At 46.9% G+C, this 16,603-nt stretch overlaps 1 protein-coding gene across 5 annotated transcripts in view; it reads left to right on the top strand.

Annotated features, from left to right (window-relative positions):
• Window positions 1-13,611: 13,611 nt before the first annotated feature.
• The window catches only part of NKAIN3 (sodium/potassium transporting ATPase interacting 3), a 523,429-nt gene continuing 520,437 nt past the window's right edge, over window positions 13,612-16,603 (top strand). For 4 of the 5 annotated variants that reach the window (XM_043507806.1, XM_043507805.1, XM_043507808.1 and 1 more), the window contains exon 1: window positions 13,899-14,248. In XM_043507806.1, the coding sequence (XP_043363741.1) occupies window positions 14,195-14,248 (54 nt within the window). In that variant the 5' untranslated portion in view covers window positions 13,899-14,194. Of the gene's footprint in view, window positions 14,249-16,603 lie in introns of all 5 variants that reach the window. The other variant, XM_038389157.2, reaches the window with a different exon arrangement.

The raw sequence follows: 16,603 nt of genomic DNA, 5'->3' as shown, positions 1-16,603 counted from the left end.
TTTGCCAGCACCGCTCTGTCTGAGGTCTTATATCTCCCTCAGCCAGACAGGCATACCATCAAGCAAGGAACTAATGTCTGCTTTCCATAGCAGCTCCTTTTATATGGACCTGCTGGGCTCAGATTGGCTGCTCCCTGCAGCCCCTCTCTGATTGGCTGTGTCCCATGACGCCACTTTGGGCCACTTGGAGGATTCTCTCCACTGCCCTTTTCTGGGGTGTGTTGTGGCAGGGCCATAAGGCCTCCAGCAGGGGGCTCCAGGGCCTACTCCACCACGTCACAGTTATACATAATGTAAACGTCATTACAGGGGTATGTGTAATGTAATACAGATAACTGTTTATAGATAAGTGAATACAATAACATTAGCATCTCTTTTGATCTCCATTAGCATACGAGTGAATTAATTTGAATACATACTAATATACTTAACATTTCTGTGATAGTCACCCTCAAGTAAATTGGCCTATGGCTCTGGCCTGTGTTAGTGTGTCAGTGGCATGGGTCTGTTCGGTTTTTTTGGCACTTTGAGCATCAGCATATCAATCTCCTCCCCTGCCCCTTGCAGATTCCTAAATTCCAAAGTCTTATCTAAATCCGTTCTTGACTAGCCCCTTATTAGCCCTGATAGACATCACCCATATACCAATATACCATCACCCAATAGCCTTAACACACAGGTTGTAATGTCAAATTCTGAGACAGTTTACCCTGCCCTCAAGTGGAGTTGAGTAAATTCCTCCACATCCCCCATAAATACTTTGAACATTCAGGCATTAAGTGTTTTGCACAAAGACAAAATTTGTCAAAAACCAAAGTTGCAGAGGTTTAGCTGTGCCTGAATGGGCTCCTCGCTGGCCCCCCGCACCAATTCTCAGATTCTACACACTACTTATTCCGAGTGACTTGCAAGAACAGAGGTTCAGGCTGGAAGGACAGGGTTTATATGCCCTCCCCCAGGTACACTGGGCTGACAGTTTACCAGCTTAGCTGCCACCTACCAGCTTAGCTGATGCATCCCCTCCCTCCCTCTCAGCTTCCTTCCTAGTCCCCTAAGGCTGGGGGATAATTAAAGGAACCACTACCCTTTTTTCTACAAGCCCAGTCAAAACACCCTCGCACCTTGAGATTGCAGGGGTTGCGTTCTGCTTTGTGAGCCAGAATGCTTCCCCTTGGGTTGGTGTAGCTCCTCACAACCTCATATTACAGGCTGTGCCTGGATAGCACAATCTAGCCTTGTATGTTGCAGACACCTTAGTTAAAATGTTTAATAGTACAGATATTTTTTTCAAAAACAAATATAACAACTATAATTTAGATGAATTTTGTTGTTTGGCATTAAGTAGCCAAGTCATCTTTGCCTTTCTTGTCATTACATACTGGTATACAACTGCAGGAAAGGAAGCACGAATCACACTGAAAAAACACTAAGTCTTCTTAATTAACAGTAAGCCCCATGGCCATTTAAAGAATGGTATTGACACTTGCTGTGTCCTGTATTGGTATTGGTATTTGTTATTAAAAATTAATTAATATTAGAATAGAACCAAGCAGAAGAGAAATTATAAAGAACACATAAAGAACAGACATTTCCTATATTTTGGATAATCTAAATTCACCTTCATGTATGCAGGGATTTCCCTCCAAAATATTGTCAGAAGTTTCCACTGTTCCATTGCAAATGCTTTTAAAGAATGAGTAGCAACAGACGATTTGTTATCATCCTTCTGCAACTAGAAGATATTTTAAATTTGTCATTTATTCACTACTGGAAAACATGCATTTTTAAAATGCATGCATCCTTTTTTTTTTAAACTAAAATATTTCTGGGTCTCCTAATCCAGGAAATACAAAGGTATTGGTATCCTGATTTCTAAAAATGTTCATGCAATTTCCTAATGATAATGGGTAACACTTTCAAAAACACCTACACAGAGGGCACATCTACATTTGCAAAGTTACAGGGCTGACAATTATGGCGCCTCTCAGAGAGCGCTGAACGAAAACCGCTGTTGTGTGTTCATGCTGACAGCTGCCTGCGCAATAGCGTGTTCACACTTGCAGCACTATTTGGAGAGGTGCACTCTGGGCAGCTATCCCACAGACCACCTCTTTCTCTTTCGCTGCTAAGACTTGTGGGAAGGTGGAAGAGGTACTGGGGCATCCTGGGTCCTGTCCCAGTGCCCTATGATGCATAGCTTTGCATCCCAGCAATCCCTGTGTTTCCGTCAGCATTTGGCGCCATCTTTCAACGGTTTGTGTACTGCGTGCCCTGCCTGCCTCTTTCGGGCTGCAGGAATGTATCCCGAGCTGTTGACCAGTATGCTGCTCGCTCTGACCAACATATCACGAGTGGCAGTGGAGTTATTCCTTAAACTACAAAGGCAAGAGGAGTGCAACATTGATCTCATCACACGTAGTAGCTACGTCACGAGATTGCTTGTGGCATTCACGGAGGTGCTGACTACAGTGGAACACCGCTTTTGGGCTCGGGAAACAAGCACTGAGTGGTAGGATTACATCGTGATGCACGTCTGGGATGACGAGCAGTGGCTGCAGAACTTTTGCACAAGGAAAGCCACATTCATGGGACTGTGTGATGAGCTTGCCCCAGCCCTGCAGCGCTAGGACACAAGAATGAGAGCTGCCCTGTCGCACCTGACAATTGCACTGTGGAAACTGGCTACTCCAGACTGCTACCAATCGGTTGCTAACCAGTTTGGAGTGGAAAAGTCAACCACTGGAGTTATGTTGACAGAAGCATGCAGGGCCATTAATATCATCCTGCTCCAAAAGACCATGACTCTGGGCAACGTGCGTGACATTGTGGATAGCTTTGCATAAATGGCTTCCGTAACTGCGGAGGGGCGATCGATGGCACGTACATTCCAATTCTGGCACCAGACTAGCTAGCCACCGAGTACATTAATCACAAGGGGTATTTCTTAATGGTTTTCCAGGCACTTGTGGATCACCATGGGTGTTTCACAGACATTAATGCAGGCTGGTCCAGAAAGGTGCATCTTTCAGAACACTGGCCTGTTCAAGAAGCTGCAAGCAGGGACTTTCTTCCCTGACCAGAAGATCACCGTAGGGGAAGTTGAAATGTCCATTGTGATCCTGGGAGAACCTGCCTACCCCTTAATGCCCCTCATGAAGCTATACATGGGGCAACTTGACTGCAGCAGGGAGCAGTTCAACAACAGGCTGAGCAAGTGCAGAATGACTGTGGAGTGTGCATTTCGCCATTTAAAAGTCCGCTGGTGATGCCTGTATGGGAAGCTGGAGATGGCTGATGACAATATTCCTATGCTTATAGCACGTGCTGTACACTCCATAATATTTGTGAAGGGATGGGTGAAATCTTCACTCAGGACTGGACTGCAGAGGCTCAGTGCCTGGAGGCTGAGTTTGAACAGCCAGAGACCAGGGCTATTAGAGGGGCACAGCACGTGACCTTAACGATCAGGGATGCTTTGAGGCAGCAATTTGAAATGGAAAGAAATATTTGTTGCTATGCTCAGAATTGCAGTGCTTGTAATGCAAGGCGGTAATTGGTGCATATGATGCAAGAAGGGACCTTAACATAATTGTATGTTGCTTTGCTGTGCTCTTTTTGCTTTCACTTAATAGAATAAAGATTGCTTTCAAACAAACATAAATCCTTTATTGAAAGACAACAACCAGAGGAGAGAGTCAAATGAAAAAAAATCATCAGCAGGGAGGGGGATGGAAAATGGGAGAAGGGAAGATCTCAAGAGGAGGAGGGGTGCTGGGACGGCTACAGATTTGTCTGTGTCCAGGGATTGTATCCAACCATCTCTTGTGGAGTATGATGCAGCGGGTGCTGTACTTCAGCAGGGCCAAACTGCAGAGGGATGGGTGTTGAGTGCAGTGGGTTGTGGGAGTCCACACTGATGGACTGTGAGGAGGGAGCTTGTACCTAATTCTATAATTGATTTAACATGAGGAGGGAGGAGTGAAATGCTGCAGGTAGAGAGTGGAGCCAGGAGGTTGATAACAGTGTGTTGGCGGTGTGTGTGGGGCACAGGAAAGAATTTTGCGACAGCAGCTGCAGGGGAGGGCGGGTGCGGAGCTGCTTGGTTTGAAGAGCCAGTATTGTCTGAAACATGTCCAGTTGGCACTCCATAACTGCTAAGAGCCACTCCTTGACTTCTTTCTGGTATGCTGCATTCTCCTTTCTGTCCCTCTCCTTGCTGTCCCGCCACTCCTTCAATTCCTTTTCCTTGGTGGCGGAGTGCATCATAACCTCATGGAGAAAGTCCCCCTTAGTTCTTCTTGGACGCTTTCTAATTCTGTGCAGCCGTTCTGCCACTGATAACAAAGAGGGAGGCTGCGCAACATTTTACAGAAGCAGTATTGTTTGCAACACAGACAACACTGCTTTAAAGCACAGCCAGTACCATAGGTGCTGACTCTGTGGGTACTCTGGGACCGGATCAACTAAGGGGAAAACTTAGCGGGTGCTCCGCACCCACCGGCAGCCACCCCTCCTCGCCTCCTTCTCCCACCCACGCAAGTGCACCACTTCCCTGTGCCTCTCCCTCCGTCCCAGCACTTCCTGTCCCACCCCTGCCACCTAACAGCTGTTTGGCTGCATTTAGGACTTTCTGGGAGGGAGGGGGAGGAGCAGAGAAACACTGTGTTCAGGGGAGGAGGTAGAGAAGGGGCGGGGATTTGGGAAAAGGAGGTAGAAGTGGGCAGGAAGGGGGTGGGGACTTTGGGGAAGGGGTGGGAGGAGGGAGGGCAGTGCAGGAGCGGGAAGAGGCGGGGCGGGAAGAGGCAGGGGGAGTTGAGCACCCACCGGGCAGAAGGGAAGTCAGTGCCAGTACTCACACACCTGTCACTAACTGGCTCACCCCAAGCAAGCACACACGAACCACAAGACCCCCAAAATGGTGAGTAGCTGCAGGGTCAGGCTAAATCATTGTTCCCGGACCCTGCTGTACACTGGGCATGTGGCTCTTGGGCACTTGGGGAGAGCCAGCACTGTACAATGCACCTGATAATCATTCCTGTCCCCACACTTTCCACAGGAGGTGATCATATGGAAGATATCTCACTGCTGAGGGTGAGCAGGGAATCAAGGGAGGGTCTTCTCCAAGCCTGGGGCTTCTGCCCTGGCGCCTATGCGGCTAGCCTGTGTGCAGCAATGGTCCCCCACCCGTCACAGCAAAGTGGTGTGGGAAAGTTCCCGTGAATTGGCAAGAAACAAAGCAACTCTGCCGAGAACATGTGGCAGCGGATTGTCCAGTATCTCTACAAGAGTTTCTTGGAGATCTCTGAGGGAGATTCCTGTGAAGTGAGGGAGTGTATTAACAGCCTATTCTGCCACTCAGACTAGGCATGCGGTGGGATAAAAGCCTACTTTCTGCAACCCTCCTGCCCACAACAACTCACTTCAGCAATTCCCAAAATCAGATTCACTTACCAGGGGCCTCCTTTCCTGTTTGCACTTTGCCAAGATCAGATTGCTGTGACTGGCTAGGCTCTTCCAGGGTAGAAAAGAGCTCCTGAATGCATACATCTCTGGCTTCCAAGTCATCATTTGCCTCTGGGTCCCTCTCCCCCCTCTTCATCCATGATTGCCTCCTCCTGGCTCGGTCCACTCTTGACTGGCACATGAGCCAATGAAGTATCCACGGGGTCCTTCACAGTGGAGGTGGGTTCACCACTGAGTATCGCGTCCAGCTCTTTGTAGAACTGGCAACTCATGGGTGCAACTGAAGCAGTGGTTTGCCTTCCGCATCTTGTGGTAGGTGTTCCACAGCTCCTTAACTTTTACCCTACACTGCAACAAATAATGGCCCCTTTCTGTCATACATCGTGAAATCTGTCCATAGGTAGCATAATTCCTACAGCTGGAGCACAGCTGGGACTGCACAGCCTCCTCTCCCCAAATGCTGATGATGTCCAGCAGTTCAGCACTGCTCCAAGCTGGGGATCACCTCATGCATGGAGCAGGCATGGCCACCTGGAAAGATGCGCTGAGACCACTGCACGCATCACTGAGCAAACAGGAAGGGGACTTTCAAATTTGCAAAGGAATGTACGGGGTGGGGATGACACTTGGTCACCAAAGGGCAGGGCAGTAGAGTTCAAACTGATGACCAGAGAGATGAGAACAGGCATTGTGGGACACCTCCTGGAGGCCAATCGCAGAGCTGTAATCACCACAGTGTCTACACTGGCTGTAGCCCCTACAGTGCTGCTACAGTGCTGTAGCCCTGGTGCAGAAAGCAGTACACCTCTCATTGGGGTGGTTTTTTTAGAGCACTGCATCTGTGCAGTTTCTGTGCACTAAGTGGCTTGGCAGTGTGTACATTTCGGGAGTTACAGTGCAGAAAGCTGATTTACTGCATACAAACTTGCCAGTGTAGGCCGGGCCTTAGGCTCCTGAGTCACTTAGGCACATTTGACAATGTTACCCATTTTCACAAGTCTGCTAAAATCAGGAGTCTGTTCATTACTATTGTTTTAGTGAATACAATAGGGTGGAACAAAAACACCTAGTGTATTGTGTCAATGATTTTTGCTTTGTGTACGTGGTAGTGTTTCCATTAATTTTTGTTTGTTTGCAGTCAGGCTTTGGTACTGCACTTGTATTCAATTGTTTATCCTTGAAAGAAAGATAAATAAATAAGGACTGCAGCACTATATTTGTTCACAGTGAATGTTTATTGCCTAGCAAACAAAAAAAAAAGTGTCTGAGTAGTTGTCATCTTAGGTGTTTCTGTGGTTAACATAAACAAGAGAGTTACAAAGTGAAGCTCTGTAGTGGTTTCCTAGTCTGACTAGGGGTGATTGTGCCATTGTAGCAAGCACTACATATAAACAGGAGTGGTAAGGGAAAATATAGAAAACAAAGGAAATATAGCTTAGCTGGACAAAATATTTTGTCAACATGCCAAGAAATGTTATATTTATTCACCAAAGACAGGCTGAGGTTTGCAAACTTGGTTTCATATGCCATCTTGGGTTATAAATACAAATTAGCTTGTGGTGTCATTCTACTCTGTCAATATCCATAGTCAACCTCTGAACAAGGGAGCCAAGGACTGGAAAGCAGGGGTGTTACAAATCAAAGTTAAGGTATATGGGAAGATCTGCAAGAGGAAAGTAGTACAACAGCTGCTCATGCTATTCCTTGCTCAGATATGTGCCATTGATTCACCCACAATATTATTTTAAACAATATCTTTTAAATAAAAACTTCTTTCACCGATCACATAGGACTTAGTAAACTTTTCCATTCCATAAAGTCTTTACATTTTAATGAGGAATATAATTTCCTAGCAAGAGGTGCTAAAATTGGAATGAAAAATTAGTTCATTATACTGCAGTTCTGCCTTCTGAAGGATAAATTGAAACTGGGTTTTACTAACATGGATAATATCTTGAAATACCCATTTGTCTTTAAAAGTATATTAAATTCTATGTAGTTTTTAGGTTGTCTGCACTGCAGTATTTTAAGATGCTTATGGAAAATATAGTAAATATGTTTTCCTAAGCAATTACAATTCTGTATCTGACTAAAACTCAGCCTATTGTTAACTATAAGGAGAAGCACTATGAATTCTGTAACCATAGAACAAAAATATTTAAAAAAAAAATAAGACAGACTCTGACTGTCTTCCATTATTTCTCCACCATATGCCGAAGAACCAAAAACCTACGAACCATGGGAAACTACTTTAAGGTCCGATCCTGAAACTCTTAGATGAGTAGGCTTAATTTTCCATACTACATTTAGGACTACTCAGAGTAAATAAAGGTAGACAGGGGTGTAAGTCTTTGCAGAATCAGGGCCTAAACTGTAAGAGCCCGATTCCGAGATGAGTCAGAATGAGTGAAGGGTACCTTACTCTGAGGAGTCTCATTGAAATCAATGGATTCCTTTCAAATCAGGTACTATTCCAAATGTCAAGATCACAAGAGAAGAGTCCATTTCCTGTTTTGATAATTTGGTAATTGGGCTATGCTGAACATATTTAACAAAACTACTTTCCTTAACTTCCTGATCAACCATATTTAATTGAGGTTGAGGCACAGACAGAGAATTAAATAAACATGTTACTAGCTCCTTTGAGTAATACGATCAATTAAAAAAGTTACAAGGAAATTTGGGGGGCAAGATCAGTTGAATATCATGAATTCTACTTGCTTTTTGTTTGTTGACTTGAGCCTTATAACCTGGTTGAAGCGATTCATAGAGTCGCATACATATAGTATTTGTATATTTGTGATCACCAAGGATGTAACCTCTTAATCCCTGTACATATAGGATATAAACAGTCTCTCCTGCCTGATGCCATAAGTACATATTGACCCAAATTGGAACTTCAAATCTGAATCACTCAAACTTTGGGAAAGTTTGATGCAGACAGATCAAAACTTCATAGCTTGTACCTAATTCTATAATTGATTTAACAGATTAAACAATAATGTATTTAATGTAATACATATAATTGTGCTGACCAATATTCTCTACACATATTTTCAAGTTTAGTTTGAAAAACACTTCAGAGCTGGATTAAAGTATAGGACATTATAGGCCCATATCTACAGCCCCAGCACCTCGAATCATGCCATTATATCGGAATATCAGCTTTTTAAAAAAATAACTTTCTAGCTCTGCATATTTCCAAAGAAAAGCTTGAAAATGTGAACAGACTGTAAGCAAAGCAGCACTATCTGCCTCAGTCTGCAGCCAGCTTGAAACAGTAGCTATGAGAGATGTGATTGCCCCAGGCATCTCAACTGAGTATTTATTCCAAGATCCACTGATCTGGGAGAGTCCAGCCAGTGCCACCCCAGCAGAAGACTACGTGCATAGCATGATGAGAAGAGTGAAGTGGGCCCAGCCCATCTACCCAGTTTTGCCAGGTACCCCAGAAGCTGGGATCAGGACTGGAGGGTCCTTGCTGCCATCCCTGCCTCTCTGGTGGTGGGGAGGGGAAGAGATAGCTCTTACTGCTCCCAAGATGAGTACTACTAGTATGGGTGGGGGATGTGTTAAGGGAACCTAAGGCTACAGACCCTGCCTCTTGAAGTGCAGGTAGGGTCAGGGTGCAAGGGTGAGGCCACAAGAGTGGAACTCCAGGAGCAATGGGAGACCTGTGTCATGGTGGGCCTTGGGCACCAGATTGTCATAAGTCCCCCTGAAAACAAAAGTTAAACTACAAGCATTTACAAAATGACATAGTTGTCAGAGTCTTTCCTTGGTACTGTGATGTTGCACTCCGTATGAATTTATGAAAATATGCTAAGGAGTGTGAATATAATGTAATTGGAATATGCTTCATGCAAAAGGTCTCTTGTAAGGTATCATTACAAAGCTTATAATCTACTGAGTGTGGTCATCCTATTTGTATAAATGTATCATTTTTGTATCTGAAACTAGAAATATGAAATATAACTCTGGGAGGTCCTAATGTAATTATGCAAAGTGTGGGCTATTAATGATGGCTTGGAATCTTGAAGGACAATTGGTTGTAAATGGCTCTGTTTAATTGCAAGCCTTCCTGTGAGTCAGACCAGGAAGAATGAAGGCTTGGGGTCTCACAGGACATGTGACCATGTCACCTGGTACTGGAATCCATCTTAAACCTAGTGCTTTTCCATTTAGAAGGAGGGGTGGGAACCCAGAGAGACAAAAGATTCCTGCCATGTGTCCAAGCTGTATAAGAGGGTGGAACAGAACAAAGGAGGTTCCAGTCATGAGAAATCCCCTTGTTACGACCTGAGCTGGAGCTAACAAGAACTGTACCAGGGGAAAGGATTGGGCGCAGTCTGTGAAAGAAGCTTACTGGAACATCTCTGAGGGTGAGATTTTATCTGTAATCAGTTTTTTAATGAATTAGGCTTAGACTGGCGTGTTTTGTTTTATTTTGCTTGGTAACTTACTTTGTTCTGTCTGTTAGTACTTGGAACCACTTAAATCCTACTTTTTATACTTAATAAAATCACTTTTGCTTATTAATTGACCCAGAGTAAGTAATTAATACCTGGGGGAGCAAACAGCTGTGTATATCTCTATCAGTGTTATAGAGGGTGTACAATTTATGAGTTTACCCTGTATAGCTTTATACAGAGTAAAATGGATTTATTTGGGGTTTGGATCCCATTGGGAGCTGGCTGTCTGTGTGCTAAAGACAAGCACACTTCCTAAGCCATTTTCAGTTAAGTCTGCCGTTTTGGGGCACGTGGTTCAGACCCTGGGTCTGTGTTGGAGCAGACTGCCGTGTCTGGCTCGACAAGGCAGGGTTCTGGAGGCCCAAACTGACAGAGAAAATGGGCTCAGAGGTAGTCTCAGCCCATCAGGTGACAGTCCCAAAGGGGTTTCTGTGGCCCAACCCATCACAGGTACTATCAGTGTCATAGACCCACTCTCTCCAAGAAAAGCCCAGGACAGTAGATGGGCCTTGCAGCATACCCTGAGGACTCTGTTGGATTGAGTGTAAAAGTAAAATCCAGAACTGTTGATCCTTCACTGAGAATGCCCTGCTAGCTGCTTGCTCTTGTCTTAAATAGAAGGTTACTAGCTTGAATGCCTCAGTTGATTTTTTACTGTAATGGAATCACACTAGGAAACAGGTGGTATCTGAAGTACCAAAGTCATTCAAAGCTTTCTGGTTGACCTACCAAGCAATACCTTAAACTTCATCTGGAAATCAGTCACTCTTTAAGCTAGTCCAGATCATGGAAGGTAGGTGTAATGTGTTCGCAATATGATACACTGCTTAAAATGTGAGCACTACATTCTGTGCTCACTGCAATTTCTGAATTGTTTTAAGGTTACGGTGATTCAATCTGGATGTGATGAATGTATGAATGACTGTGACAGAATCTGCATCTGAAAAAAGGACTGCAACTTTCTTCTTATGTTGCAGATAAGAACGCTCTTGGTAACTGCTGCTACCTGAGCATCTAGCAACAGTTGGGAATCCAGCAAGACCTTGATCTCAGGCATATCTCCTCAGAGAAGGAAATACTGATATCTCTTATGCCTTACAACGGCTTCTACTAACCTATGTGTATCATCTCACTCTTATCTGGGTTATCTTATCTCAGCCAACTAGCCCTTTTATCCGTACCCCAGTCTCTATTAGACATTGAGTTAGTTGCTCAACTCCAAAGGGTTGGAAAAAGAAGTAAATATAAAGACTTGATGTCTTCCCTACATTGAAAGGAGAACCAGATGCTTATACTCCACCTATCACTATGGTATTTGAGCACTTTTCCTAAATACCGGGATCAAGATGGAACCTTTATTCTCCATACTCCTAAACTTTGGGAAAGTTTAATGCCTGGTTTTACTTTAAAAAGAAAAGGAGTACTTGTGGCACCTTAGAGACTAATAAATTTATTTAAGCATAAGCTTTCGTGAGCTACAGCTCACTTCATCGGATGCATTCAGTGGAAAATGAAACTCTGAATCTTGGTTTTACTTTGTGTCTAAGCCATTTGTGTAGTCGATATAAACCTCTGACACTTTTATTCAGTATGTGCCCTGAGGATGTTGCACAATGGGGTTAAATTTTGCTTAAACACATGACCAATTGATTATTCATTTGAGTAATGTGATCATTACATGGCTCTCACTTCTTTCTTTATTTTGTTCCTTCATGAATATAAAACTATTCTTAGCACTTTATTTAAAAAAAACCTTAACATTTTAATAAATTTAAAGCAGCATTTCAAACCAAGATAAACATGTCACAGTCCCATAATTAAATTTTTAGTAATCTTAATTATTTTGTGATTATTATTAACATTTAATCCATCAATTAAGTAATAATTCAGATGGTAACAAATCTTAAATAAGTCACTATTAACTCTTTGAGGAATTAAAAGCCTGTCTATAAAAAGTATTTTAATTCTTGGGTATATGAAAGTACTGTATACTTCAACAAGGAATATCAATCAGGTATTTTTCCAACCTCACAGAAATGTAGGTTTCTCCCAAAGTAAGGCTCAACAATCATTGGTAGTAGTTAGTAGACAACAATGACAACAGTAGACCAAAGGACGTTGATGATTAGTGACTGGAACATGCCACTTCTGCCACAATGCCAGACAATTAATTATGCCGTGCTGAAGGAAAGGAGGGGATAACTAGCACTTTATCCACTTGGACAAATTTTTTCAAAGGGAATGTACACATTTATTTTTATTGTTCTCACTTTCTCCTACATACCTCACTTGTCTTAGGCCTTGATCTTTCAGTGTGGTGCAGGAGTCTGGGCCTTAATACTTGTAGGGAACCCATTCATCCTGCAACCCTCACATCCAAATAGCAAGACTTTCCCAGAGGAATGAATCATAGAATATCAGGGTTGGTTATTCATCCTTGTCCTTTCATGGAGGCAGTCTCCTTCTTTGCAGCACTGTGATTCCAAGTTTTACCGAGTGAAACTATTCATGGGGCCAAGCCTTTCTCCTGCGGGTCTTTCCCAGCTCCTGCAAGAGAACCTGTGACTGTATAATCCGCCTGGCTGGGGCGGCACACAGAGGTTGCCATAGAAGGAACCGTGATTCCCCAAATATCCCGTGGATTAATTGGCGGAGGAGCAGATTAAAGAATTTAATCGTGAAGGCACCCAGGCGCTTTACCCTCTACCAACCACCTCCGCTCTACCTGTCTGTGGGGGAACGTGGAATCGCTGACGTCCCTGCAATGCCCAGCATAACTCAGTGGTTTGAGCATTGGCTTGCTAAACCCAGGGTTGTGAGTTCAATCCTTGAGGGGGCCATTTGGGGCAAAAATTGGGGATTGGTCCTGCTTTGAGCAGGGGGTTGGACTAGATGACCTCCTGAGGTCCCTTCCAACCCTGATATTCTATGATTCTATGATAACTCCATAGGACTATGACTACCTTCAACTAACCCGGTTCACCCAACCTTTGAGGGAGTCCTGCAGGAACAAAAGGCTGGACCAAATTCTGCCCTCAGTTACACCTAGGCAGCAATCCGGGGCGTTCCTTGGAGTATGAGGCGAGTTAGACCAATACCCGAGCTCAGTTACACCTGTGCAGCTCCCCCCGCCCCCAGCCGAGGCGGTCTGCGGCTCAAGTTCAATTTCCCTTCCTTAGTGAGAGTGGCGCTGGGATGCATTTCAGAGCAGGGTTTTACTAACCCGGGCTGCTGAGATGCTTGCACGCTCCTTCTTTCCCGAGGGATAGGAACAGCTGCGAGACGATTGCGCTCTTTCACATCCCAAGCAGCCAGAGGCACCAGCGATGGGGGCCTGAGGGGCAGCCCGATCAAGTCCCGCCGGCCCCTTCCGGGATCCACGCATTCTGCCCGCGCGTCTCCCTTCGCCCTCCACAGCCACATCAATGACCCCCCCGCCCCCGTGCTTTCGGAAAGCCTTGGCGCCCTTCCCCACCGCCCCCGGCCGGGGTCTCCCAGTGCCAGGACGGGCCCGTGAACAATGGAGCCAGGCTCCCCCCGCCCCTCTCTCCGCGGCCCCAGCTGTGGAAGCGGGGGAAGGGCTGTGGGTGTGGTCGAGTGCACGCCCCCCCCCCCCCACCCCCCAGCAGAAAGCGTCATCGCCTCGCCCTCCCCAGCCAGCTCCCTTCGCCGAGCCACCCAAGTCCCTTGAACTTTCCCGGGAAGACTCTCGCACCAAGCCCTAGCGCCCGGACAGCGGCACCCCGGAGCCTGCTCAGCGGCAGCCTCCCGCCCACGCTCCCTCAAGCATCCCCCCGCCCGTCACACCGCCCACGGCGTCCCGCCGTCTCACTACAGCCCCCCCTCCCCCCGCCCCTCCTCCACTCCGAGCCGCCCGCCCGGACGCTCCCCCCCCCCCCATTATCCCAGCCCCCAAACACCCCTCCCCCAGCGCAAACTCCCTCTGCCCGCCCCCGGCCGCTCCGCTCGCGCCGTCCCCGACCCGCGACCACCGACCGCCGCAGCAGCTCGCGGCTGGCCAGAGCCCGCCGCCGGATGCTCCGCTCGCCCGGCTGGCGCTGAGCTCCGCCGGCTCCTGCCCGCCACACAGGAGGGAAGAATCCCGAGGAAGCGACGCGCCTCCAGCGGGGAAAGAGCCGGGCAGCGGGTCGGTCCGGATGCGGTGAGCGCCGCGTTGCCTCCGGGGCTGCCTTAGCGGAAGGAAGGAGAGAGAGAGCGAGAGCGAGAGAAGCAGGGATCGGGCACCGGCCGCCACCACCATGGGCTGCTGCACCGGGCGCTGCACGCTCATCTTCCTCTGCGCGCTGCAGCTGGTGAGTGCCTGACCCGCGCGCCGCACCCGGGCACTGCCAGCGTGGGGGTGATGGTCCCGTGCTCGCTGCAGCTGGCGGGATCCTTCTCTCCCCGCCCCCCCCCCGCCGCACTCCCAGGGCACTGCCAGCTCCTCCGCTGGGGGTAATGGTCCCGTGCTCGCTGCAGCTGGCGGGATGCTTCCCCCCCCCCCGCACTCCCAGGGCACTGCCAGCTCCTCCGCTGGGGGTGATGGTCCCGTGCTCGCTGCAGCTGGCGGGATCCTTCTCCCCCCGCCCCCCCCCCCGCCGCACTCCCAGGGCACTGCCAGCTCCTCCGCTGGGGGTGATGGTCCCGTGCTCGCTGCAGCTGGCGGGATGCTCTCCCCCCCCCCGCACTCCCAGGGCACTGCCAGCTCCTCCGCGGGGGGTGATGGTCCCGTGCTCGCTGCAGCTGGCGGGATGCTCCCCCCCCCCGCACTCCCAGGGCACTGCCAGCTCCTCCGCTGGGGGTGATGGTCCCGTGCTCGCTGCAGCTGGCGGGATGCTCCCCCCCCCCCGCACTCCCAGGGCACTGCCAGCTCCTCCGCGGGGGGTGATGGTCCCGTGCTCGCTGCAGCTGGCGGGATGCTTCCCCCCCCCCCCGCACTCCCAGGGCACTGCCAGCTCCTCCGCTGGGGGTGATGGTCCCGTGCTCGCTGCAGCTGGCGGGATGCCCAAGCCGCTTGTCTCTCGGGCTCCCTGCATGCAGGTCTCAGCTATCGGGCACTGCCAGCTGCTCTAGTGCTGTTGCGGTGCAGGGGTTCATCGCGATCTCCTCGGTGCCTCTGGTGAAGGCTCACTAACCCGGCACCTCTGAGTGAGTGACCGGTCCCCACCTGATCCCCCGCTCTCCCCGGGGAGCACAGCTAACTCTTGAGCCCTGGGGTTAAGTTTTGTATTTTTATGTTAAAACAAATGTGTTTGGTTTGAAATCTGTTCGTTTTGGGGGAATCTGTTCCCATCCCAGGGCCAGGCTCTGTTTAACATTACCCAGTTTCTCTTTCGGGTCTCTAGGGGGTTGCCACAGCTTTTCTATGCCTGCCAAGTCTCATGTGCTTGAAGGATTTCTGAATTCATTTCGAGTCTCTCTCTTCCTCAACCCCCTCCTCCCCCCCCCCACAGCCAATCTGTTTGAACTAGATTTTAAAAATCTCACTCAGATTTCTTTGGAAATCACAGTCATTCACATTGTCTCAGGTTGACAACCTTGTGTTAAAATCGTTTCATGATCAATATAAGATCAGAGTGTTCAGGCAGCATTGCGGTCCGATGATGCCGGTGTGTGTGTGTGTAATATGAAGTCAAAGCGACTGAGAGACTAAGTTCTATATGATAGCCTAGCACATGAATGACACTTTTAGGACATGTTTGTTGGGACCTGTCATTGGACTCTCCTATTCATTTTCTAGTCACTTCATTGAGGTCAGGAGCCACCAATCTTCTTTTGTGTCAGATCCATTGTGGAATGTACAAAAATCTCTTTATGCTTAAAAAGGCAAAATCTGCACATCCTTCTGGGTATTTCCTCCCAAGTGTTTCATTTCAATTACATACACCCTGATGTGTAATTGACACAATTGAAAATGTGTCTTGGTTTTTTTTGTGTATTAAAGTTGGCATATTTGTTTCAAAGTAGTGTTGTCAGAAAGAACTATACTGAGCAATTACAAGTCCTTGTATGGCTCATTAGCTGAGTGATAACATAATGCTCTTCCTTTAACAGTCAGTCTCTAATCCCATGAGAATTTAAAAAGATTTTTTCTTTTCTACTGATTCAGAGCCATCTTTTTTGCCACATGATATTTCTTTGGATAAGTGTGGGTTCTTCAGTCTGTGGGTGTGCAAGTGTATGTGTAAAGTAAAACTATCTGGTGATTACAGAATATGATCATTTGGCAGTCATCCTAGCTTCCGGCTAAACCTCTAGAAAAGGCTTCTGTTTCATGAGAATTATTAATGGACTGTTAAACACAACATATTCAATACTTCACTTTAAGAACATCATTCATTTTCAAAGTATTAGTCAAATCCTCAGCTGGTGTAAATTGGTTCATTAGTATTGTCTCCTATTCAGATATTCTTAAATACCATGGGGGAGGGTACAGTGTTAAAACCTGAATAAAATAAACTAACAAAAGGGAAAGGGATTAAATGTATTCAAAATTTGTTCTTTTAATATTAACCAATCTTTGTTTATAAAGCTATGGCCTTGATCCCCGGACTTGTTTTACACTCCTGTAACCTATTGACTACTATGGAGTTATTTTTGATTTACACTGATGTGTGTGAGAGGAGAATCAGGTACTTCATCTTTAAAAATATAACACTAACACAGCT

This window comes from Dermochelys coriacea, chromosome 2, assembly GCF_009764565.3.
Source record: "Dermochelys coriacea isolate rDerCor1 chromosome 2, rDerCor1.pri.v4, whole genome shotgun sequence".
NCBI lineage: Eukaryota > Metazoa > Chordata > Testudines > Dermochelyidae > Dermochelys > Dermochelys coriacea.
This window is presented reverse-complemented; position numbering and strand designations above follow the sequence as displayed.